General features: G+C 55.8%; 1 protein-coding gene across 1 annotated transcript in view; it reads right to left on the reverse strand.

Annotated features, from left to right (window-relative positions):
* The window catches only part of CACNA1B (calcium voltage-gated channel subunit alpha1 B), a 137,926-nt gene that overhangs the window by 55,253 nt on the left and 57,921 nt on the right, over window positions 1-24,752 (reverse strand). The window contains exons 20-25 of the mRNA XM_058659747.1: window positions 24,447-24,664; window positions 5,592-5,718; window positions 4,728-4,857; window positions 4,389-4,448; window positions 3,303-3,409; window positions 524-620 (exon numbers count right to left, since the gene is read on the reverse strand). Of these exons, the coding sequence (XP_058515730.1) occupies window positions 524-620; window positions 3,303-3,409; window positions 4,389-4,448; window positions 4,728-4,857; window positions 5,592-5,718; window positions 24,447-24,664 (739 nt within the window). The remainder of the gene's footprint in view (window positions 1-523; window positions 621-3,302; window positions 3,410-4,388; window positions 4,449-4,727; window positions 4,858-5,591; window positions 5,719-24,446; window positions 24,665-24,752) is intronic.

The following is a 24,752-nucleotide window of genomic DNA, read 5'->3' on the forward strand; positions in this document are numbered from 1 at the left end:
CCCTTGGGGCTGAGGAAGTAACATGTGGCTGTTCCTGGTCTACAGCAGAGCAGTTGCACAACCACCACCCGAGGGCTACCTGGCATGATCCCAATTTGATGCCAGCAGCTGCAAACAGTTACTGCCCCTCAGAGTCCGCCCCTGCCGCACCACTGTCACTCCTCACCTGGCTGCCTCCCACAGGCTCTGCACAAACTCTCTGGAATCCCCACATCGCCTGATGTTTGGATTTCTGGGCTAGTACCAAGATGTCCTGCTATAGGAAGTTTCAGTGATCACATGTGTTCCACTATGAGTTCCCAACACAAGCCCACTTGGATTTCCAGTGCAAACAGGACTGTTTGGCCTGGACCCAGTCCAGCAGCCCTTTCTTGGCCCTGGGAAGCCTCTTCTCCGTTACTGCTGTCCAGTCTGCCGAGTTGTGTGAACTGAGAAAACAAGTGCCCACATGTAGGGGCATGGGTACACACACACATGCACCCATACAAAGCACACCCCTAGGGCCTCAACTTCAGGTGCCTACCTTGAGCTTGGGCAATCGCTTGATGGTCTTGAGGGGCCGCAAGACACGTAGGACTCTCAGAGACTTTATGGTGCTGATGTCTTTCCCTTTGGATCCTCTAGAGGGGAGAAGCCACAGATGCAGAAGACAGGGGTGTGGTGCCTGCCCCCAGCCCACGGAGATCTGAGTCCCAAGATGGAAGATCTGCAGGCTGCAGGTGTGGGATGCCCTGCCCCTCCAGCCCACAGGGTTCTGAGCCCCAAGATGGGAGGTATGTAGATAGCACCTGTGGGGTGCCCTGCCCCCGAGCCCACAGGATTCTGAGCCCCAAGATGGAAGATCTGCAGGCAGAAAGGGGTTATACTGTCATCCAGGCATCAGGTGTGGGGTGTGCTGCCCCACAGCCCACGAGGGCCTGGGTCCCAGGATGGAGGATCTGCAGGCAGCAGGTGTGGCATGCCAGCCCCCCTCCCAGCCCACAGGGATCTGAGTCCTGGGTCTCAGGATTGAGGATCTGCAGGCAGATGTGGGGTGCCCTGTCCCCAGGCAACAGGTATGGGGTGACAGCCCCCCAGCCCACAGGAGCTTGGGTCTCAGGATGGAGAATCTGCAGACAGCAGGTGTGGTGTACCCTGCCCCCCAGCCCACTAAGACAGAGGACCCAGGAGCAGGGAGGCCAAGGCCCTGCTTCTTGTGGGCTGCCTGTGCTGGGCCTCACTGAGAACGGGGTTGGGGCCAGGCCAACAAAGCTGGGCTTCCAGTTGGGAAGTAACAACAGTAGCCATTCCCAGCATCCCCAGCCCAGCTCCTCGGGTCCAGGGGCCAACACCACGATCCTGTACTCTTAGAGCTGGAGCCCCTTTCTGCACTCCTACCATGCACCCTGAAAGAGCCCTGCCTCACAGGCCCAAGCAGCCCCGTCTCTAGACAGAAAGGAAGAGAGCAGAGAAGGGCAGTGGCAAAGACAATGTCACACAAGGACAGAGGCCGTGCGGAGGCCAGGGTGGACACAGAGGAGCCCAGGGGAGGGCAGAGGGGAGGGATGGGAAGGGAGTAGCCGCCTACATGGAAGCAGAGGTCCCATCCCCAGGAAAGCAGCAAACAGGAAGAGACAAGTGGAAGGTGTTCAGATGGGAGGCTGGGGATCAGAGCGCAGACCAGGCCACCAGTGTTTTGGGGAGCCCAGTGAGGGTGGGGATTCACACTGAATCCCCAAGCAGAGGTCCCTAGAGTGTTGGTAGCTTGAGGGGCAAGGTCTGCATTTAGGGGGCGTGGTCATCACATGGAGCATGCTCAGCATTTGGGTGTGGCCAGCACACAGGGCATGGCTGGCACATGGGATGTGACTTGAGTGAGGGGCGTGGTCTGCATTTAGGCAGGGCCAGCACATGGTGGGTGTGGCCTGCATATGGGTCATGGTCTGCATTCGGGCGTGGCCAGAACATGGGGACGTGACCTGGGGGTGGGGGGCAGGGGCCTGGGCTGTCCTCCCTGGACTCCAGCAAACTCAGGCTAAGTTCGCAATGTGAGCTACAGGACCAGGCCTTTCTCGTGAGCAGAGAATGCCACAGGCCATGGCCACATGCCTACATCCAACCACTTTCAAATGCCAAACTAAGCTGACTACAGGGTAACAGTATGTCCCAGCACACACGTTCATGCCAGTTTCCCGGCTGACAGCAGCACCGGATGGCAGGTGCAGGGGGGCAGAGGCAGCAGGGGCTTCTGGGAGGTTTCCCACGAGGAGGCAGCCGTCTGGGGGTCTGTGCAGACTCCAAGTGGGCTCCTCTCCTGCCCCTCCTGTCCTCCTAGTCCCCTGCTCCATTTCTGAGGGCTCCTACCAGGTCTCCAGTGTAGGTTTCCCTTCCATCCTCATAGGAGAAGGCCCATGAGATGGGCAGGGAGACTGGGAGCTACAGGGCCACTGTGGCCAGTAAAGAGGCAGTGTGTGCTCCGGGGATGAGCCAAGGCAATGGCACCTGCCAGTGTCCTGCACCCTGGACCCCATCCCACAGGGAGGGTCCTCCAAGCTGACATCCACCCTGGAGCCTGGCTCCCACGACACCCTGCCTTCTGGGAGACTATTCCCCAAAGTGGGCCCTGCCCAGCTCCCACCCCTGAAGCATATCATGAGTGTGTGGCCTGGACACGGCTGTTAGCATGCAGCCCCGATGAGTGAGGTGGATGGCGAGAGTGAAGTGGCAATGGCCCAGCCCAGGGGCCATGTGCGTGCCATGGGTGGGATGGGGAGGGGGCGGAGGCATTACCCCATGAAGCTCCTACCGAGAGTCCAGCAACAGAAAGACAAAAAGAACAGTGTCAGTGGTACAACAGCAGAGAGGAGGCCCTTGTCTCGGTGCAGCTCTCCCCGCGGGGTCAGAAGTGAGACCTCGCCTGGACCTCAGCCCACAGCACCTGCTCTATCTCCTTGCATCAGTCCCACGAACCCCATCCCCTTCACGCAGGGCCCAGGGAGTCTCCCCCTTCTTACAGAAGATGTCCCCCAGCCATGCTGGGCTGTGAGCATGGGATCCCCCAGGTCTCCAAGGAGGCCAGCCTCCACTGCAGATGCCACATAAGCCAGTGGCATGAGTCCCCAATCCCAGAGCCCCAGCCACCATGGACGACATAGGCCCTATGGAGCCCAGGCCTAAAAAGGTGGGGAGAGCGCCACATGGCCAGTTATGAAGCTGACGGAAGCCCCGGGGTCCTCCCCTCCTCCAGACACACCCAGCCCTGTTACGGCTTGCAGGGCTTCCCAGGGACTAACACGGGCGAGGGGGAGGTGGTGGTTACTTACGAGAAGGCGAATGCAACCAGGGCACCACTGACCACGATGAAGTCCAGAATGTTCCACAGATCCCGAAAGTAGGCTCCAGGGTGTAGCAGCAGCCCCAAATCGATCATCTTCAGGGGAGAAAAACACTTCAGGGTAGGACCCACTCCAGAACAAAGACAAGCCCAATGTCCAGACTCACAGGGCGCTGAGCTGGCACATCCATGTGAATGAACATGTGTTCAGACACAAGCAAGGCATCACTGGAAACTGAGACTTAGAGGAAGGAAAATCAAGACTACAGGAGATGGCAGCCTCATTCTCTCCAGAGGCAGACGTCAGCACGCACTCAGCTTGCTCCTGTGCCTGACTACCTCTCCGAGGCCTCCAGCCCCAATGAACACATGTGGCCTCCAGGGGGAGCTAAGCCCTCCCACTCCCTGCCTCATAATTCAGGATCAAGTGCAGTGGAGCCGGGCCATCACACTTGTGCACACACCACAGCCCTCAACTGTAACACTGTGTGCACACACACCAACACCCTCACACTGTCACACTGTGTGCACACACACCAACACCCTCACACTGTCACACTGTGTGCACACACGCCACACCCTCAGCTGTCACACTGTGTGCACACACACCAACACCCTCACACTGTCACACTGTATGCACACACCAATGCCCTCAGCTGTCACACTGTGTGCACACACACCAACACCCTCACACTGTCACACTGTGTGCACACACGCCACACCCTCAGCTGTCACACTGTGTGCACACACACCAACACCCTCAGCTGTCACACTGTGTGCACACACACCACACCCTCACACTGTCACACTGTGTGCACACACACCACACCCTCAGCTGTCACACTGTGTGCACACACACCAACACCCTCACACTGTCACACTGTGTGCACACACACCACACCCTCAGCAGTCACACTGTGTGCACACACGCCACACCCTCAGCAGTCACACTGTGTGCACACATGCTATGGTCCTCATGTGCATACACATGTGCATGTTCCCTCACATGGCCCCACAACCCTCTGTCTCTTCTCCAGGGAAGTTGAGTGAAGCGCTCATTAGGTAGCATTCTCACCTTTATCACCATCTCAAAGGTAAAGACACCAGTGAAAATGTAGTCCATGTACTTCAGAGCCTGGAAATAGAGGAGAACTGTGTCCAAGGCCAGGTTGCGAGCCCAAGCCAGGGCCATCTCAGTGGCCTCTCCCTCTGAGCCCAAGCCAGGGCCATCTCAGTGACGCTAGGATTTCCTCCAGTCTCTCAGCACACAGCCAGTCAATCGGGGACCATGTGCAGAGGTCTGGGAGCAGACATGGACAGAGGCCTCCAGGATAGCCCTTGCAGCAGTAGCCCAAGCACACCCCAGTGCTTTCCAAGGAGACAAGGACGCCGGACCCCAGCCCCAGCCACGCACGTTGTTCCTGGGTGAGTCGGTCCGCACGGGGTCCTCAGCGGCCAGGGCGATGCTGCTCAAGGCGATGACTGTGAGGATGACCATCTCAAAGTACCGCATGGTGACGATGTAATGGCAGAAACGGCGCAGCCTGTGGGGACACAGAGAGCAGATGGCCATGGGCCAAGCAGGACAGCGCAGACAGGTGTGGGTGTCATTGGAGCTCAGAAGGAAGCTGTGGGACTATCTGGCAGAGTAAGTGCCCACAGCTCACAGTGCCCATCAGGACACTCACTGGGAGGAACTGCACCCATGACCTCATCTGGCAGATGTCAACTCAACATCACACCTACCTCCTACTTCAGCTCACCTGGCTCTGTGTGTGTGTGTCACAGAGCTACCACAGCTGTGTGTGTGAGTGTGCATCATAGAACTAACACAGCTGTGTGTGTCACAGAGCTACCACAGCTGTGTGTGAGAGTGTACGTCACAGAGCTAACACAGCTGTGTGTGAGAGTGTACGTCACAGAGCTAACACAGCTGTGTGTGTGTGTCACAGAGCTAACACAGCTGTGTGTGTGTCACAGAGCTAACACAGCTGTGTGTGTGTGTCACAGAGCTAACACAGGTGTGTGTCACAGAGATAACACAGGTGTGTGAGTGTGTGTCACAGAGCTACCACAGCTCTGTGTTGTATGTGTGTGTCAGAGCTACCACAGCTCTGTGTGTGAGAAAGTCACAGAGTCACATGACCTGAGTCTGTCTCCTGCCCACAGAGTGAGAAGGCACTGTTGTGGTGACCTCAGATGCCCATGGCTCAGCCATGTGTGTTGCTGTGTGGCTCCTGTGGGGGGTGCTGGGAGTACAGTGCGGAAAGTGACTCACAGGTTTGTAGGGCTCAAACAGAACATGGAGCTGTATGGGACAATGGGCCGGGGACCGCTCCTCATCACGTCGTCTGCCTCCACCTCCTTCTTCCCCTCGGCCTGGCTCTCCAGGTCCACGTGGCTGCCTACAAGGACATAGCTGTTATGTTAGGGTGCAGGCACAGAATGCTCCCTCAACAGAGGCCAATAAAACATAACTGTGGCCCATGGTAGGGGCAAATGGTTGAGACATGGTTGCACACAGGGGAGCATGACCGTGTGACAACTGTGACAGCAACCACAGCCGGGGTCGAGGCAAACCACCAGTACGACGCTCCACATCACAGATGTAAAGATGCCACAAAGCTGGGCTGGCCCCAGACAGACTCAACCAGCAGCAGGTTCAAGAGGCAGGCTGCAGACCCACAGGCAGGAACAGCTCAGCTGTACGTAAGCACGCACATAGCACTAGAGCCAACACAGGCAACCTCAGTCATTTTAGGGTTTTTTTCCCCCAACCCTTTCTTCTAAAGATTTATTTATGTCTCTCTCTCTCTTTCTCTTTCCCTTTCTTTGCTTCCTTCCTGCCCTTCTTTCCTTCCTTTCTCTCTCCCTCCTTCCCTTCCTTCCTTTCTTGAAAATATTTATTTTTATCGGAACAGCAGACTTACAGAGAGAGAAAGATTTTTCATCTGCTAGTTCACTCCCCAAATGGCTTCAACAGTCAGAGTTGAGTCAATCCAAAGCCAGTACCCAGGAGCTTTTCCCAGGTCTCCCACATGGGGGCGCCCTCCTCCACTGCTTTCTCAGGCCACAGCAGGGAGCTGGGATCAGAAGCTGAGCAGCAGCACTCAAACCGGTGCTCTCATGGGCTGCCAGCGTTCTGGGCCAAGGCTCAGTCCGCCACACCACGGCACTGCCCCTATTTATGTGAAAGTCGGAATTACAGAGAGGAGAGATTCTCCATCCACTCACAACCTTTTTAGCTTTCAGAAAATGTCTCCATGATAAGCATGCATTACTAATACAACAAGAAATATTCACTATTATTTAAAAGCCAGATTTTCCCAGATTCCTTCACAATAATAATATAGGAAACTCCAGAACAAGTTAACTGGAAAAATTAACCAATCTGGATGCCAGCCAATGTTGCTGCTACAGGGACACAGAGCCACACGAGCGTCTCTCCCAACAGAGATCTTCAATGAGAAGATCAGAGAAGACATAAGACGCAAAAGGAGGACAAGCAGGGCAAAGCATCACCATGAACAACAAACCAGATGTGCTGCTGGCAAGGACGGACCAGCCACAAGAAGAAATGTGTGAAGTGGACAGGAGGTTAATATGAGCGTGGGCCAGGAACCAGACAAAGGGAGGCAGCTCACCCTCCCCTCCCAGTCATAGCAGCCTGCCCCACACTCCACAGGCCAGGGCACACACAGCACCTTGTTCCCCACACCCCACACCTGAGGGCACGCACACACAGCACCTTGTTCCCCACACCCCACATCCGAGGGTACACACAGCAGCCTGCCCCTCACATCCCACACCCCACATCCGAGGGCACACACAGCAGCCTGCCACTCACACCCCACACCCAAGGGCACACACAGCAGCCTGCCACTCACACCCCACACCTGAGGGCACACACGGCAACCTACCCCCTCTCCCAGGTGAGGAAATCAAAGCTATACCTAAGCAGTCCCTTGGGCGGTAACCTGCCAAACTTGGGTTGAGAACCTCAGGAAAAGAAAACTGACCAGCCACCTAAGCACACCTTTGGGGTTACAGGGGCCACCTCTGGGTGCCCCTTAGCTTGGAGAAAAGCAGACATGAACCCTCGGGTGTCTCACGAAAGCCCCGCATGTTCCCAATTAGGAGAATTCGGGGAAAACTCACACCCTCACTTCCCAGGACACTTGCGACACAGCAGAATTTTCCTCCTATGTCGATTCTGTTTCAGTTTTTATTTGAAAAGAAGAGTTGGAAACACACAAACAGGAAGATCTGCCATCTGCTGGTTCTCACTTCAAACATCCATGACAACCTGGCCTATTCCAAGGCCAAAGACGGCAGATGAACTCCTACTGGTCCAGTAAAGACACAAGGTTCTGTTAGCAGGAAACCACAACAGGAGCCAGAGGCCACAATTGAATAGAGCCATGCAGATACAATACACAAGCAGCACAATGGGCCTCCTGACCATTGGGCCATACTCCCACTCCTGCCCACCTGAAATGACACTTTATCATCTCACAGAATACAGTGGAGAGGACCTAAGCTGCATTACAGTGGTTAAAGTTCCCCAGAGAACGCGGCATCTGACAGCTGAGGGTCAGCTTGAGTGCAGGTGCTCCAGCTTGCTGAGTGCCTAGAAGGCAGCCTGCAGCTCCAGCGCTGGGTCCAGCCCTGCCACCAAGACAGAGACAAAATGGAATCCCCAGTTCCAGCTCTGGCCTGGCCCAGACTATTTCAGCCATTTGGGCAAGTCAGCCAAAGGTGGAAGTTCCACCCCCGGCCCGACCTGCCACATACACAACTCCGCATTTCAAATAAATAGTTGAGAAAAGAAGATTTAAAGTCAGTCATATCTGAACTCTAAGCTTAACACCTTAGGCAGGACAGAGGGATGTGAGTTTGCCAGGACTGAGGGCAGCACTTCAGACATGGCAGGTTCAAGGTGAGGAACGGTCTAGTGAGTTTCGAATGGTGAACCAGGAACCAAAGTCCACAGAACTGAGCCAGCACCTCTGTAGCCTCTAATAAAGTCGCTTAAAGTCAATTAATTCTCTCTCTGGGCAAAAATATAGAAGCAAGAGAAAGAAAGGAAAACCACCCACTACCCATGTCAGGCTGTGCCAGGAGGAAAAGGACCAAGGCAGACAGTGCCTGGATGTGGCAGCAGACCCAGAGGCCAGCCTCCTGCCCAGCATCTGTCCATCAGACAGAGGCCATGCAGCGCAGGAGCCTCACGCACCCTCCACCCTCAGGATAGCTCGGTCCAGCACGGGCCACACCAGCTGCCGGTGGTACCTGTGCAACCCCATGCATGCACCCCCCGGGGTGGCTTCTTTCACTGCTTTATAGAGTCTGTATTTGTTGTGAGGACTCTTGCTGTTGTGAAGTTGCATAGGGAGGTTACTATGCTCTAACCTGTTTTCCTAGGGCTCCACTGTCTTCAGAGCATATTATGAAGAAAATCACAGAGAAAATCAGGCAGTAAGGCCTGAGTACGGGAATGAAACATGTTGAAAAATGAGTAGCAAGGAAGTGGTGAACCCAAACAAGCAGTCTCTGTAATGTCAGAAGAAAACTCATGCTGTGAACTTCTAGAAAACTGATGGCAAGCTTGGGGATAGTGAACACACACACACACACAGTGAGCACACACAGCACACACAGGGTCAGTGTGCACACACAGCGACAGCAAGCCTACATGGTGCCAGCTTCTTTTAAGTGGACCAGGAATATCTGGTGTGCCCTTGGCCCAGTAAGTGTAGCTCCTGAAGGTGCGCCCCACTGTAGGGGAACAAGAGTAGTGAGGAGGTTGAGGAAGCTGTACCTGTGTAGTTGTCAAGGAAGCCTCACACAGTGTGGGCATCGGGCTCCCCAACACCCTAAGGTCATGTCCACAGGCACACAGCTGGGCTCCCTGGCTGAGTGCCACCCTGGGGCTGCCAACAGCGAGCACTCCCATGTTGCTGGCCTCCTAACACAGGCACTGAGGAGAGTTGGGACACAATCTCAGGAGTGGTGCCCTGGAGGACTGGGCAGGCCCAGGGCAGGGTAGGTGCAACACTGCCGGGGACATGTACAACAGGGACCCACATGGGAGGAGGATGAGGAGCTGTTCACAGACAGGGTGACAGCAAACATGCTCCCACCAACAGTTCCGCCTCCTTGAAACTCTCACCAGCCAGATCATTGGCTGCCAGGCCACTAAGCCACTCATCTGAAGGCCCACAGAGGGAGAACTGAACAAACTCGGAACCAGCCGGTTCAAGGGCTAAGTTCTTTCTCCAGAAAAAGTCAGTCAAATGCAGGGGAACAATACTCTCTCACCTTATGTACTCTTGGTCCTTACTGAAACCACAGGCCTGGGGAGAGGCACTGGGTACACCAGAGGCCAGCGGACGGCTGGGCTGAACTCACTGACCCATGTGAACAATGCACAGAGCAGGACCTGACAGAGCTCTGGCACAGCACAATGAGGAATAGACAGTCCGCTGAGAAGACACTGAGCCTGAGCCACCACGGTCACCTCTGGACACCTAGCTCCCTGACAGGGTGATGTGGGGAAGGTCCTGCACCATCTTTGGGTTTTCAAAAGTACAGGATACCCCTGCACCTCATGGGTGGATGCCAGGCTATCCCAAATGTACAGAACAGCCTGGACTACAGAATCTGAAGAGTGTCAGAAGCCACTGTGCTGCATCCTGTGAGCAGGCAGCAGGCTCACTGAGGACACGGCAGCACGCGGGACATGGGAGGTTCCACACAGCCCCACGATGCCTACAGTCACAGAGGACATCCAGTGAGGACCCTTTGTCCAGACGCCAATTCTAACAAACCCACTCCACAAATTTTGAGATGACTGGTAAAAAAAAGATGACGTCGACTTGGACAAAAGATGATGCCATGGACCAAAGCCTGGCTTCCCAGCAGGGCAGCTGAAGTGCACACACAGCGAGATGCTCTGAGTGACAAGAACCCATAGAAGGCAGAACTGCTTTTCAATGCCAAGAATTTACCACCATCAAGCCTTTAAAGAAATTAAGATTTTCTTCACATGGAAGAGAGGAAAAAAGAAACTCAAGTGGATGGTCTGAAACACAAGGAGTGATGAAATAAGAGAAGGGACGACAAAATCCATAGTGAAAGGAAAAGACACCATTTGCTACAGAAACTGCTGCCATTCAGAACCATGACTGCAATAAGGAACCAGTGAAACTCAGGAGGAATGATGTTCTAGAAGCAACATGTCTAAGCTTGTAACAGAAAATTCCTGGAGTGAAATCTAAGCCCTTAAACATGGCAGCCAGCCAGACAGGCTGAGCCCCAATAGAGATAGCAGCTCGGAGGAAAGTGGAAAGTCGGGGTCAGGCGGGAGTGGTACAAGGGGCAGTAGGACAAGGGGTGACTTCACAGGTTGCTTGAATGGACAAAGCCTGGGAAATGGAAGGTACCAGACAGACAGAAGGTGGGAAGGGAGAGGCGGCCAACAGGCTCTCAGCCCATTAGTTACGGCGTCTGCACCTGGTACGACTCCCAACTCCAACTTCCTGCGAATGCAGACCCTGGGAGGAGCAATAACAGCTCCTCATCTCTGGCTCGAAACCAGATAGAAACTGCAGCTCCTGGCTTTGGTGTTTGGGGGATAAACCAATGGACGGAAGCCCTCCCTAGCCATAACCACAAGTGCTGCAGACTAATATGGCTAATATGGTTCCCAGCAGTTCTTACTTACAATAGCAGCCACCAAAATTAAAATTCTCTGCAAAATCACATGGCGAATGAGGGAAGAGAGCAAGGACCCACAGTCCACAAGGGCAGCACTGGGAAACAAGAACACTGCAAACCCGATGCACACAGGAGTGCGGCGATAAACATCTGAGACCCCCAGAATCAGCCAGCGAGGACTGCATAGCAGGTGCTGGGGGTGGGGAGATGTTTGTCCTAGCAGACATGGCCCTGTGGAGAAACCTGGTACCATGGGCAGAAGCAGGCTAGACCAGAGCGCTGGGCTCACCGGAAGGGAAATGTGTGGTCTGGAGGGGCCGCTGAGGGAAGGGTGTGCTGGGTAAGGTGGGAGACAGGTGGCCATGGACAGACATCGCAGGGTGTGTCACCGCCAAAAACTCAGTGCCCGCAGGTCCCTGCACTCAGTCCAAGGAAATAGGACGGGGAGCTCCTGACCACCCACAGTGTCCCCTCTGCTGCAGGAAGCAAACAGAAAGTGGACGACAATGAAGCAACTGCTCCTGTGGAGAAACGCCACCCGTCAGCCCCCAACATGCAGAGTAAGCATGGCCAAGGAACCCCAGGGGCCAGGTGGCGCCCGCCCAACCCACGTCCTCTTGGAAATCACGAGGCAACGGGAGAACAGACACACACATGGCTGAAAGTGCGGGGCAGAGAAGAGCGTATGGGAAACAGGCAGAGGAGAGCCAGTATTCACGCAACTGGAATGTTCATGAGACACGAAAACAAAACAATGTAACAGAAAAATTAAGAGTACAATTCCAGAAAGTATTCCTGAATGAAAATTATACTCATTCCCTGATTTTTTACCGGAGCGCCACAGTGGCTCAGTGGCCACAGCCTGGTCTCGCCCACAAGCGGCACTGAGGGGCCAGAGCGGGTGAAGAGCCTGGCCCTCCCCACCCCACATGTAAATGTGAACTGAAGATGTAGCTTGGGAAAGATGGGGCAGGAGTGTTTGCCACCCACACCCCCGCAGCACGACTGAATGGACACGGCCTTGGGCGTCCTGTGTGAAGCCGACCTGAGAGGCTGTGGGGTTAGACGCTCTTTCTTCTCAGCAATCAGAAGGGCCAGAAGATTTCAACAGGCCCAGAGGGAACCCAGCTCTCCCTGGAAACAACCAGGCAAAGGGCAGCTTAGCAAGCTGGGAATGTCCCTGATGACAACTGCTTCGCCACAGCCAAACTCCACAGAACAGCCAAGGCTCCCTTCCACTCACACCAGCACAGGCTGCCTGGAGAGACCAGACTTCCACATATCTCGCCCGGGTCCTACCATTTCCAACACCCTGCTGGGTGGCATCAGGCAGAGTTGAGGGTGTGCCAGAGATGCCCACCCCACCCTATGGAAACACGGCCGGTGTGGACTCGGCTTCACTTGGCAAGAGAAGGCACCCCCTGCCCCTCAGCTCAGCAGAGCCAGTTCTACTGGAAAGCCAGAGCCTTGACCACCAGCAGGCAACAAAGTCAGCAACTGTGTGTCAGCAGCAGCCATGTGGAGAACAGCAAGATAACGCCCTCCTCTCCTGGGCAAGGTGCCACATGTGCAGGATCTGGGACTCCTGTCCTGGACCAGGAGTAATGAGGAGGTTATGTGAAGCACCTCCATGTCCATCATGTCTGCCAATCTGACCCACTCCTGACCCACCTCCCGCCAGAGTGGTACACAGCAGACAGCAGAAACAAGACTCAGGAACTCCTGATGCAACACCCAAGTGCATGGGATGATACCAAGGCTCACAGTGAGCTATCCAGACTTGTGACACAATATGAAGGCTCATGATGCAACATGAAACCTCTTGACACGATACTAAAGCTCATGATGTAATACCAAAGCTTGCAGTGTTGGCAAGACCAGAGGCCATGATGCAATAATCAGAGCTCACAACACTGGCAAGACAGAAGATCATGGCACAATGACCAAGGCATCTAAACATCAACCAAGAGACACTGACACATCCATAATCAGGGAGATATCAGCCCAAATGTGGAGAGACAGTTGCCACATGCATGATGCAGACAGCAGACTCCGCTGACACAGCTTCTAAAAGCTTCTATCACAAACATGCTCCACAGACAACGGGAGGCACGCCTGAAACAAATGCAAAACAGGAAATGAAGGACCCAATGAAAGCTGCAGAATGGAAAAGTACAGCAACTAAAAAAAGTACAGCCCCAACCGTGGAATAAGGGAGCTACAAGATAGCACATCAGGAGTTATCCAGTCTGAACAACAGAGGGAAAACAGACTGATCAAGTGACTAGGGCACAGGGGCCTTTGGGACTCCAGCACAGATCTAACATTTATGTCCCCAGAGTCTTGGAAAGAAAAGAGATGAGGCAGAGTTAAAGAGGTATTCCAAAACACAACAGATAGAATATCTCCAAATGTGGCAACAGACACAAGCCTTCAGGTTCAAGAAGCTGAACAAACCCAAACAGGATGAACAGAGGTCCACACCAAAACACATTGCAGTCACACTTCTGAAATCAAAGACAAAGAGAAAATTCTCGAAAGCAGTGAGAGAGAAACATCTTACCTACAGGAAGGAAACAATTCGAATGACAGTGGATTTCTCATCAGAAACCATGGAGGTCAGAAGGAAGAGGCACACGTTTTTCAAGTGCTGAAAAAAAAAGAACTGTCAACCCAGAATTCTATACCCAGTGAACACATCCTTCAGGAACGCAGGGAAGGCCAAGACATCCTCCGATGAAGGGCAGACACCTCAAGAATGTCACCTGCAGACCTGCTGCCCTAAAAGGGTGACAGAAGAGCTCCAAACGGAAACTCCACTACGAAGGAGAAGCACTGGCCAACAGCAAGGAAGAAAGAACACGAGTGAAATGCAGATGCCACAGCACGCACGCCTTCTGCCTGAGCGCTCTGGGCTACACGCAACACTTGGAGCAAAAACTGCAATAACCTGCTACAATTCTGAATGCACTCTCATAAACCGGGAGGGAGAAGAGACCTTCCCTTGAACTGGTGAAACCTCAGCAATAGAATACAGTTGTGACACTGACAGCGACCACTGACAAAGCTGTACAAGACACACACTTGAAACCACTGCAGGGGTGCTCGTGCCTGCTCCCCGTCAGCCAGCCTGCATTCCACCCTGGGAGGCAGCAAGACACACAGTAAGTACCCAACTGGGGGACCCAAAACAGGTTCTGGGCTCATGGCTCCAGACTGGTCACTGGCTATTGCATCTGGGGAGTGAACCAGCAGTGGGAAGGGCCCTGTCTCTCTGCTTTTCAAATAAAATGAATCAATAAATCACAAAAAAATACAAATATACCAAAGTATAATTCTAAAATTCATCTAGACAACCCACAGGATGTAGGAAACCGCAGAGAAATGAAAAAACAACAAACAAAAAACAAAAATAAACTAACAGATTCATGGTCTAACATAATAGCAATTTTGCTTAATCACAGAGAATTGGCACAGTGAATTTATTGAAAACATGACCCATCTATATGTTATATACAAGAAATTTACTTCAAATTTAACTCTAAAGCTAGATTAAAAGCAAAAACGGTGGACAATATGGGCCTGGCACAATGGCTCAGTAGCTAAATCCTCACCTTGCAAGTGCCAGGATCCCATGTGGGCACCAGTCTGTGTCCTGGCTGCTCCACTTCCCATCCAGCTGCCTGAGTATAGCCTGGGAAAGCAGTAGAGGATGACCCAAAAGGTTTAGGACCCTGAATCCACATGGGAGACCCAGATAGAACTCCTGGCTCCTGGCTTCAGACTGGCTCAGCTCCAGCCATTGCAGCCATTTGGGGAGTGAACCAGCAAATGGAAGATCTTTATCTCTCCTCTCTGTGATTCTGATCTGCCTTTCCAATAAAAATAAATGAATCTTTAAAGCTAAACAATATATACCGTGCAAATATTAATCATTGTTCATCAGAAGAAAGCCAGAGCAGATCTATGAAGGTCATAGAATTACCAGATGCAGAGGACACGACACGGTTATCAAGGGGCTGACCACACCCAAACAGAACAATATCCCAGCTGAATACAAAGGGGAGACTCCCCGACAACAGATCAGCAAGTGTAACTCATCAGTACATGCAGAAGTAATTACAAACAGTGACTTGGGGGCTGTCCAAGGAGGAAAGCCGGCTTGGCATCCCCAATTCAGTCAACACAATCAACCATACTTGTAGGAGCGAGACCACACTCACAGGTGAGCGAGACCCCACTCACAGGTAAGCTCAACACCTGCTCACTCAGCAACTCCCAGAAAAGATGGGCAGAGACCCTTCACAGCTTAATCAGAACACTGACCACACCAAACACAGACAAGACACCAACCAAGCATTAGGACAGCCTCACAATAAGAATCAGGCCAGATGGAAACAGAGAAGACCCCATCCTGACCTCACGGTGGCCCAGATAGAAACAGGGAAGGCCCCATTTTATTCTCACAGGGAAGGCCCCGTCCTGTGCTCACAGCAGCCCGGGGACAGGGAAGGCCCCGTCCTGTGCTCACAGCAGCCCAAGGGAACACAGGGAAGGCCCCGTCCTGTGCTCACAGCAGCCCGGGGACAGGGTAGCCCAGGGGGCACAGGGAAGGCCCCATCCTGTGCTCACAGCAGCCCAAGGGTACACAGGGAAGGCCCCGTCCTGTACTCACAGCAGCCCGGGGACAGGGTAGCCCAGGGGACACAGGGAAGGCCCCGTCCTGTGCTCACAGCAGCCCAGGGACAAGGTAGCCCAGGGGACACAGGGAAGGCCCCGTCCTATGCTCACAGCAGCCCAGGGGACAGGATAGCACAGGCCCCATACTGTGTTTACAGCAGCCCAAGGGTACACAATGGAGACCCAGAGGACCATGATCTGCAGACACACACCAAAATCCATAATTTCTTTTTAGGTTTGGTAAGAATGAGAACACCAATGGTTACAATCTACACACCACTTAAATTAGCAACCAGAAAAATGTATAGCCTCACACAAAACAGAACATCCCTGGCCACTATAACCATGTGGGCAATTAACCAGTGGATAGGTGATGTCTCTCTCTCTCTCTAACTCTTTAAAATAAAAAAAAAATCAAATGGATAATTTCTAAGAAAAATATAAATTATCAAACTTATCTCCAGAGGAAAAAACATTTCCACAAACCAGCATCCACACAGAAATAGAGATATTATCTAGGAGCTGGCCTAAACAGGAGAAACAGACAAGTGGATTCACAAGAGAATCCCACCAAGTGCTTGAAGACAGGTGAGCAACCCAGAGGACAAGGACAGACAACGTTCTAATCACTGTCACAACCTGGCACAGCACAGGTAACCAGGTATCTCCTCAGGTAAGTTTCCCATAGAGGTTCTCAAGTTCTACCATGTATATTCTGGAGAAGATCAGGTGAGCCCTCTCCTTATGGGCTTGGTAACAACGTCTACACCCCGCAGCAAGCTTTGAAGCAACTCTCATGGATGCCTCTACGGCACAACACAGAAGAGGGCACCAGAGCAGCTGCCCACGCCTCCTGTGGACCCACAGCCAGTCTGCTGCCTCTAAGAGCATTCTTCAGCCCTCCTTTGGAAGCCTGTTGAGGCTCCACTGATGTGTACTGACACATGATGCATGACAAGCTGCCATTTCAAATGACAGGAAATGGACTTCGAGTTAGAACATGTGATTTTAGGGATGGAACAGTGAAGCTACATCACCACACTTGGATCAAGCTTAGAAAGCTACAGAACACATCCTGTTTAAAAGGACCACTCCACCCCAGCTGCAGGCATCTGTCTAGGTTGCCTTGTACCTAGGCACATGTTACACTGATGGGTGAGAAGCAGCCAGTAGCTGGTGGGCATTCTGGACCTGCTTTATGCCAAATCTATGTTAAGTACATCAGTGTACCAGCATAGTAGTTTATTCCTTTTGTTTTTTCAAGCTAAGTGGAGAACTCTGGGGCCAGTGCTGAGGGTGGGCTGCAGGGGCAGGGGCAGGCCTTAGCACTCACTGGCAGGCAGAGTCAGAACAGGGGCAGGGCCAGGACTGAGGGCTGTCTGCAGGGATGGGGCCAGCACTAGGGGTGAGCTGCTGGAGTAGAGCCAGTACTGGGGATGGGCTACAGGCTACTGGCTATGGGGGGATGGGGAGGGAGAGGGCACTGGGGGCGGACTGCAGGGGCAGGGCCAACACTGAACTGGGCCAGGCCTTAGCACTCACTGGCAGGTGTAGAGCCAGGACAGGGTATGAGTATGCTTTGCTGGGCTGGGTTGCTACACCTGCCAGTGAGAACTGAGACTGTGTGGGCTGTGCCAAGATGGGTAGAATCATCCACAAACACACCCAAGACCAGGGCTGGGGATGGGCCGTTCTGGGGGTGGCCCAGGCTAGGCTAGGCTGCTGCATCACTGACATGCTTGAGGGCCAGAGTTAATGAAGGCCAGCTGAGCTGGGCCACAGCAGTAGCTGGCAAGTGCATGTCTGGATTGATCACAATTTCCCTGACAGGTGCAAGCTCCAGGACTGGGAACATGCACGGTGGGGGAACTGTGGGCACTCCCCTGTCACTGGTGAGTACAAGAACCAGAGCTGGACAAGGTGTCAGCATCTGTTGGCATACATGAGGGCTGGGTCTGGGGGTGAGCCTGGTGAGGTTATTGGGATTCATCCTGACTGGGCCATGGAACCTGCTGGTTCACACTGATAGTGTGACAGCATGAGGACCAGGTCTTGGGTGGACTGAGCTGGCCATAGCATCTATCAGTTCATGTGAGATGTGCAGCTGGGGCAGAACTGACCAGGCAGCTAACTCCACATATGTGTGTTGGCTAGTATAGGTAACACCGCACCTGACCCTGCACTGGCTGGTACACATAAAAGCTAAGTCTGAGGTCACCCCAGGCAAACATTCTTGGGAGACTCCTGAACTGGACTGCTAGACTCAGACCCTGTCCACAGGGGGAATCACAGGATGTGTAGTCTGATCTTGGAGCGCATGCATCGGAACCAGGCCTCCTCAGTTGCTGACGCCGGTGTGGTGAACAGTATGTCCGGCTGCACCCAGGGGACAGGATGGCTAGCTCATGTAGGCCAGCAGAGGATGTCTGCTGCCTCATCAGAGGATGGAAAGCAGAACAGGCTGGACAATTCTCCTGGCCAAGCTTTGCAGCATGTTCCTGGGTCTGTGGATGCATTAAGGCAGAGTTCATCAACCTAGAGACTTGGGAAAGATCTTCTCAACCCTGGAGCAATGAAACTGACAGTGTTTTAGTGTTGTCGAAACCACTCAAGTACACCCTTGGAACACTTCCCCACATCAGGGTCTCTGGGGCGTCATCACAGGAACACCCCGCATCCCGGGTGCTGCTGTAGTTTGACAGCAAGGAACAACTCTCTCTCTCCTCCCCTGCAGACACAGGAGAAAAAAAAAAAGTCCGCAACATTTGTCTCACCCACCTTCCTGCATTCCTGGTCCACCTCACCCTAATCCACATGGGCCCCATTTAACAAACAGTATGAAAAATAAAATTTTAAAAAATCACAGCCAGGTGGGTCTACTTCAGATAGCAGCAACAGCTTTACAACAGGAAGTCACAATAAACCCCCATGTACGTGGCTAATGAACTTGCACTCCTAATAACGATGTCGTTAGAATGGGAACTGATGGGACTGCACCGTGATGTCACACACATGCCCCTCAGGCCTGCACAGGCAGACAGTGCCCACTGCCACGTGTTCCTGGTCAGTGCATCACACAGTGGAATCGAACACAGCATGACGGGAGGCCTGAGACGGGAGAACTGTACTGGCACAAGTCTTCAATATTCTTAGAGAAAGCAAGGGAAATCAGTGCTACAACTAAGAACAATTTGGTGATTGAGGAAAATAGCAGGATACATAAGTGACATTGCAAACTCCAGGCCAAGTGTCTGCGGGCAGTAACAGTACCAGAAGTCAGATTAGGGTCAGGGTTAGGGTCATGAGCGAAATACCAGACGGGAGGAGAATGGACAGCCACATCACAGACTTGGGGGCAGGGTAGTGGGAATCATAGCATGACAGTGTCTGAAACTCAGCTGTTAACAGAGAAACGGGTAAAACCCCTGAGCAGGCACCCCGGGGGGGAGCAGGTACAAGAGACTGCAATTGTGAGAGAAGCTCAATTTATGAAGTGTAATGGAATGGTATATGTGAAAACTGAGCCACAAGTTCCTGGTGATACACATTTCCTGTGACCTTGGAAGAGACTGGCAGTCAGTTGGTCACAAATGAAAAAGTGGCTCCACCACACAGGTGATGAAAATGGCTGAACCAACACATGACCTTGCCCAGCACCAGCAGGCTGCAAAACCACAGTAGCCACTCTGGAAGGCAGTGGACACCTTTCGCAAAGATAACCACAGCTGACACAACCCATGTGAGACGAAAACCCCATACTCTGAAAAACCTACACAGCGATGCTTACAGCAGCCAGCTCAGAATAGCCAAAGGTGGACAGTCATGACCACACCCTTCAACAGCAAATGGACAGGCAAATGGTGGCCACTCTGACAACAGGAGGTGAATTCAGCTAAGAGGTCACAAGCCAGAGGAGCCTTTGGCGCAGCCTACAGAGTGAAAACACCAGACAAATCCTGTACCCCACCTGCATACAACTGCATGACATTCCAGAAGGGTCCAAGCCACAGAGGCAGAGTTCACCAGCAGGGGCACGGCAGGCAGGGTACAGGGATGACACAGGACAGGGTGGAGGAACCGTATGGGATGGGTAAGAGGTCAAGGTGGGATGGAGTGGAGGAGCAGGACGGCGTGGAGGAGCAGCAGGACGGGGTGGAGGAGCAGGACTGGGTGGAGGAGCAGGACGGGATGCAGCAGCAGGACAGGGTGGGGGAGCAGCAGGACGGGGTGGTGGAGCAGCAGGACAGGATGGAGGAGCAGGACGGCGTGAAGCAGCAGGACGGGGTGGAGGAGCAGGACGGGGTGGAGGAGCAGGACGGCGTGAAGCAGCAGGACGGGGTGGAGGAGCAGGACGGGGTGGAGGAGCAGGACAGGGTGGAGGAGCAGGACGGGGTGGAGGAGCAGGATGGGGTGGAGGAGCAGGATGGGGTGGAGGAGCAGGACGGGGTGGAGGAGCAGGACGGGGTGGAGGAGCAGGACGGGGTGGAGGAGCAGGACGGGGTGGAGGAGCAGCAGCACGGGGTGGAGGAGCAGGACTGGGTGGAGGAGCAGGATGGGGTGGAGGAGCAGGACGGGGTGGAGGAGCAGGACGGGGTGGAGGAGCAGCAGCACGGGGTGGAGGAGCAGGACGGGGTGGAGGAGCAGCAGGACGGGGTGGAGGAGCAGGACGGGGTGGAGCAGCAGGACGGGGTGGAGGAGCAGGACGGGGTGGAGCAGCAGGACGGGGTGGAGGAGCAGGACGGGGTGGAGGAGCAGGACGGGGTGGAGGGGCAGGACGGGGTGGAGGAGCAGGACAGGGTGGAGGAGCAGGACTGGGTGGAGGAGCAGGATGGGGTGGAGGAGCAGGACGGGGTGGAGGAGCAGCAGCACGGGGTGGAGGAGCAGGACGGGGTGGAGGAGCAGCAGGACGGGGTGGAGGAGCAGGACGGGGTGGAGCAGCAGGACGGGGTGGAGGAGCAGGACTGGGTGGAGGAGCAGGATGGGGTGGAGGAGCAGGACGGGGTGGAGGAGCAGCAGCACGGGGTGGAGGAGCAGGACGGGGTGGAGCAGCAGGACGGGGTGGAGGAGCAGGACGGGGTGGAGCAGCAGCAGGACAGGGTGGAGGAGCAGGACTGGGTGGAGGAGCAGGATGGGGTGGAGGAGCAGGACGGGGTGGAGGAGCAGGACGGGGTGGAGGAGCAGCAGCACGGGGTGGAGGAGCAGGACGGGGTGGAGGAGCAGCAGGACGGGGTGGAGGAGCAGGACGGGGTGGAGCAGCAGGACGGGGTGGAGGAGCAGGACGGGGTGGAGCAGCAGGACGGGGTGGAGGAGCAGGACGGGGTGGAGGAGCAGGACGGGGTGGAGGGGCAGGACGGGGTGGAGGAGCAGGACAGGGTGGAGGAGCAGGACTGGGTGGAGGAGCAGGATGGGGTGGAGGAGCAGGACGGGGTGGAGGAGCAGCAGCACGGGGTGGAGGAGCAGGACGGGGTGGAGGAGCAGCAGGACGGGGTGGAGGAGCAGGACGGGGTGGAGCAGCAGGACGGGGTGGAGGAGCAGGACTGGGTGGAGGAGCAGGATGGGGTGGAGGAGCAGGACGGGGTGGAGGAGCAGCAGCACGGGGTGGAGGAGCAGGACGGGGTGGAGGAGCAGCAGGACGGGGTGGAGGAGCAGGACGGGGTGGAGGAGCAGGACGGGGTGGAGGAGCAGGACGGGGTGGAGGGGCAGGACGGGGTGGAGGAGCAGGACAGGGTGGAGGAGCAGGACTGGGTGGAGGAGCAGGACGGGGTGGAGGAGCAGCAGGACGGGGTGGAGGAGCAGGACGGGGTGGAGCAGCAGGACGGGGTGGAGGAGCAGGACTGGGTGGAGGAGCAGGATGGGGTGGAGGAGCAGGACGGGGTGGAGGAGCAGCAGCACGGGGTGGAGGAGCAGGACGGGGTGGAGGAGCAGCAGGACGGGGTGGAGGAGCAGGACGGGGTGGAGGAGCAGGACGGGGTGGAGGAGCAGGACGGGGTGGAGGAGCAGGACGGGGTGGAGGGGCAGGACGGGGTGGAGGAGCAGGACAGGGTGGAGGAGCAGGACTGGGTGGAGGAGCAGGACGGGGTGGAGGAGCAGCAGCACGGGGTGGAGGAGCAGGACGGGGTGGAGGAGCAGCAGGACGGGGTGGAGGAGCAGGACGGGGTGGAGCAGCAGGACGGGGTGGAGGAGCAGGACGGGGTGGAGCAGCAGGACGGGGTGGAGGAGCAGGACGGGGTGGAGCAGCAGGACGGGGTGGTGGAGCAGCAGGAAGGGGTGGAGGAGCAGGACTGGGTGGAGGAGCAGGACGGGGTGGAGGAGCAGGACGGGGTGGAGGAGCAGGACGGGGTGGAGGAGCAGGACAGGGTGGAGGAGCAGGACTGGGTGGAGGAGCAGGATGGGGTGGAGGAGCAGGACGGGGTGGAGGAGCAGCAGGACGGGGTGGTGGAGCAGCAGGACAGGATGGAGGAGCAGGACGGCGTGAAGCAGCAGGACGGGGTGGAGGAGCAGGACGGGGTGGAGGAGCAGCAGCACGGGGTGGAGGAGCAGCAGGACAGGATGGAGGAGCAGGACGGCGTGAAGCAGCAGGACGGGGTGGAGGAGCAGGACGGGGTGGAGGAGCAGGACGGGGTGGAGGAGCAGGACGGGGTGGAGGAGCAGGACGGGGTGGAGGAGCAGGACAGGGTGGAGGAGCAGGACGGGGTGGAGGAGCAGGATGGGGTGGAGGAGCAGGACGGGGTGGAGGAGCAGCAGCACGGGGTGGAGGAGCAGGACGGGGTGGAGGAGCAGCAGGACGGGGTGGAGGAGCAGGACGGGGTGGAGCAGCAGGACGGGGTGGAGGAGCAGGACGGGGTGGAGGAGCAGGACGGGGTGGAGGGGCAGGACGGGGTGGAGGAGCAGGACAGGGTGGAGGAGCAGGACTGGGTGGAGGAGCAGGATGGGGTGGAGGAGCAGGACGGGGTGGAGGAGCAGCAGCACGGGGTGGAGGAGCAGGACGGGGTGGAGGAGCAGCAGGACGGGGTGGAGGAGCAGGACGGGGTGGAGCAGCAGGACGGGGTGGAGGAGCAGGACGGGGTGGAGGAGCAGGACGGGGTGGAGGAGCAGGACAGGGTGGAAGAGCAGGACGGGGTGGAGGAGCAGGACGGGGTGGAGCAGCAGGACGGCGTGGAGCAGCAGGACGGGGTGGAGGAGCAGCAGGACAGGATGGAGGAGCAGGACGGCGTGAAGCAGCAGGACGGGGTGGAGGAGCAGGACGGGGTGGAGGAGCAGGACGGGGTGGAGGAGCAGGACGGGGTGGAGGAGCAGGACAGGGTGGAGGAGCAGGACTGGGTGGAGGAGCAGGATGGGGTGGAGGAGCAGGACGGGGTGGAGGAGCAGCAGGACGGGGTGGAGGAGCAGGACGGGGTGGAGGAGCAGGACGGGGTGGAGGAGCAGGACGGGGTGGAGGAGCAGGACAGGGTGGAAGAGCAGGACGGGGTGGAGGAGCAGGACGGGGTGGAGCAGCAGGACGGGGTGGAGCAGCAGGACGGCGTGAAGCAGCAGGACGGGGTGGAGGAGCAGGACAGGGTGGAGCAGCAGGACGGCGTGGAGGAGCAGTGTGAGACAGGGTGTTGGAGCAGCCGGATGATGTGCAGAGGTGTGGTATGGGGCAGAGGGGCCGCATTTGACACATCTATACTGCAGCCTCCTGGGGCACTTGGGTGCATCCTTAAGCCAGCCCAGAATCAAAGACCCTCTTGGGTTCACAGGAGAGGAAACATGGAGGAGCAGGGCAACGAGACAGGGAGGCAAAGCAGCTGAGCCCAGGGCCGCTCACTGTAGCACAGGTGTCTGGCCCCAGGTGGGGACAGCTGCACATGGGCAAACAGCATCAATTCACCTGCTTGCCCTCGGGTGCTTGGTGCTTCATGATCCCGCTGCCCCCCCCTCAGGAATGTGCTCTCCCTCTTGGAGGAGGGTGGTCTCCATCTTCACGTCCATGTCTTTGTCACCCTCGGTCCCTCCCTGTAGCCTAGCAGGAAGTGGCATACTCTCCATACCTGCAGTGAGCTCACTGACAGGTAGGAAGGAGGTAGCAAGCCTGGCGTGGCAACTCAGCGGCTAAAGTGTTCACCTTACATGTGCCAAGATCCCATATGGGCATTTGTTCATATCCCAGCTGCTGCACTTCCGTTCCAACTCCCTGCTTGTGACCTGGGAAGGCAGTGGAGGACAGCCCAAATCCTTGGGGTCCTGCACCCGCGTGGGAGACCCAAAGAAGCTCCTGGCTTCAGATTGGCTAAGCTCCAGCCATTGCAGCCACTTGGGGAGTGAACCAGCGGACAGATCTGTCTCTCCTTCTCTCTGTAATTCCAACTTTACAATGAAAAGTGAATAAATAAATAATTTTTTTGTAATGAGAAGGAGGAAGAGGTAGCTGAGGCCTGGGCCTGGGAGCAGTCAGGGTGTGGCGTGACACATGGGTCCAGAACCAGACAGGATGATGTCTGTGACAGCTCATCCTCCTCACCTCCTAGTATCCAGGCCCCAGCAGTGCTGCGGCCAGCATTCTTAGCCATCGGTCAGAGGTTTCTGGAAGGGGAGCAGTCAGGCCTGAGCACCTGGGCACTGAATCACACCGGGACATCAGGGCACAGACGTGGACAGAAAACTTTCTCCGGCTCAGGGGACAATCCACAGAGGCCACCGAGCAGCAGGAGGGAGGGTGAGGAGGGGCTCCCTGCTGGCACAGGAAGATACTCACTGGGAACTGCTGAGGGCTCCCCGGGCTGGCCAGTGGGGGCCACTGGGGCGTCCACAGTGGTGCTCACATCTGAGGGCTGGCCACCCATGCGAGTGACGTTTCGCTGGTTGTCTGCATCCTCCGGCTGCTCGTCCACCTTTTGCAGACAGGTGCTTGGCAGTGCAAGTACTGGACCCATGCCCAGTGTCCCTGTAGTGTCCAGGTCACCATGCAGCTCCCTGCAACCAAGAGTGCATGTCACCTAAGCAGTCCTAAGCTCGTATTCAGGCTGTAAAATCTCCACCCCAACCCCATATCTAGTTCTCC

The sequence above is a fragment of the Ochotona princeps genome, unplaced genomic scaffold (genome assembly GCF_030435755.1).
Source record: "Ochotona princeps isolate mOchPri1 unplaced genomic scaffold, mOchPri1.hap1 HAP1_SCAFFOLD_138, whole genome shotgun sequence".
NCBI classification, from domain to species: domain Eukaryota; kingdom Metazoa; phylum Chordata; class Mammalia; order Lagomorpha; family Ochotonidae; genus Ochotona; species Ochotona princeps.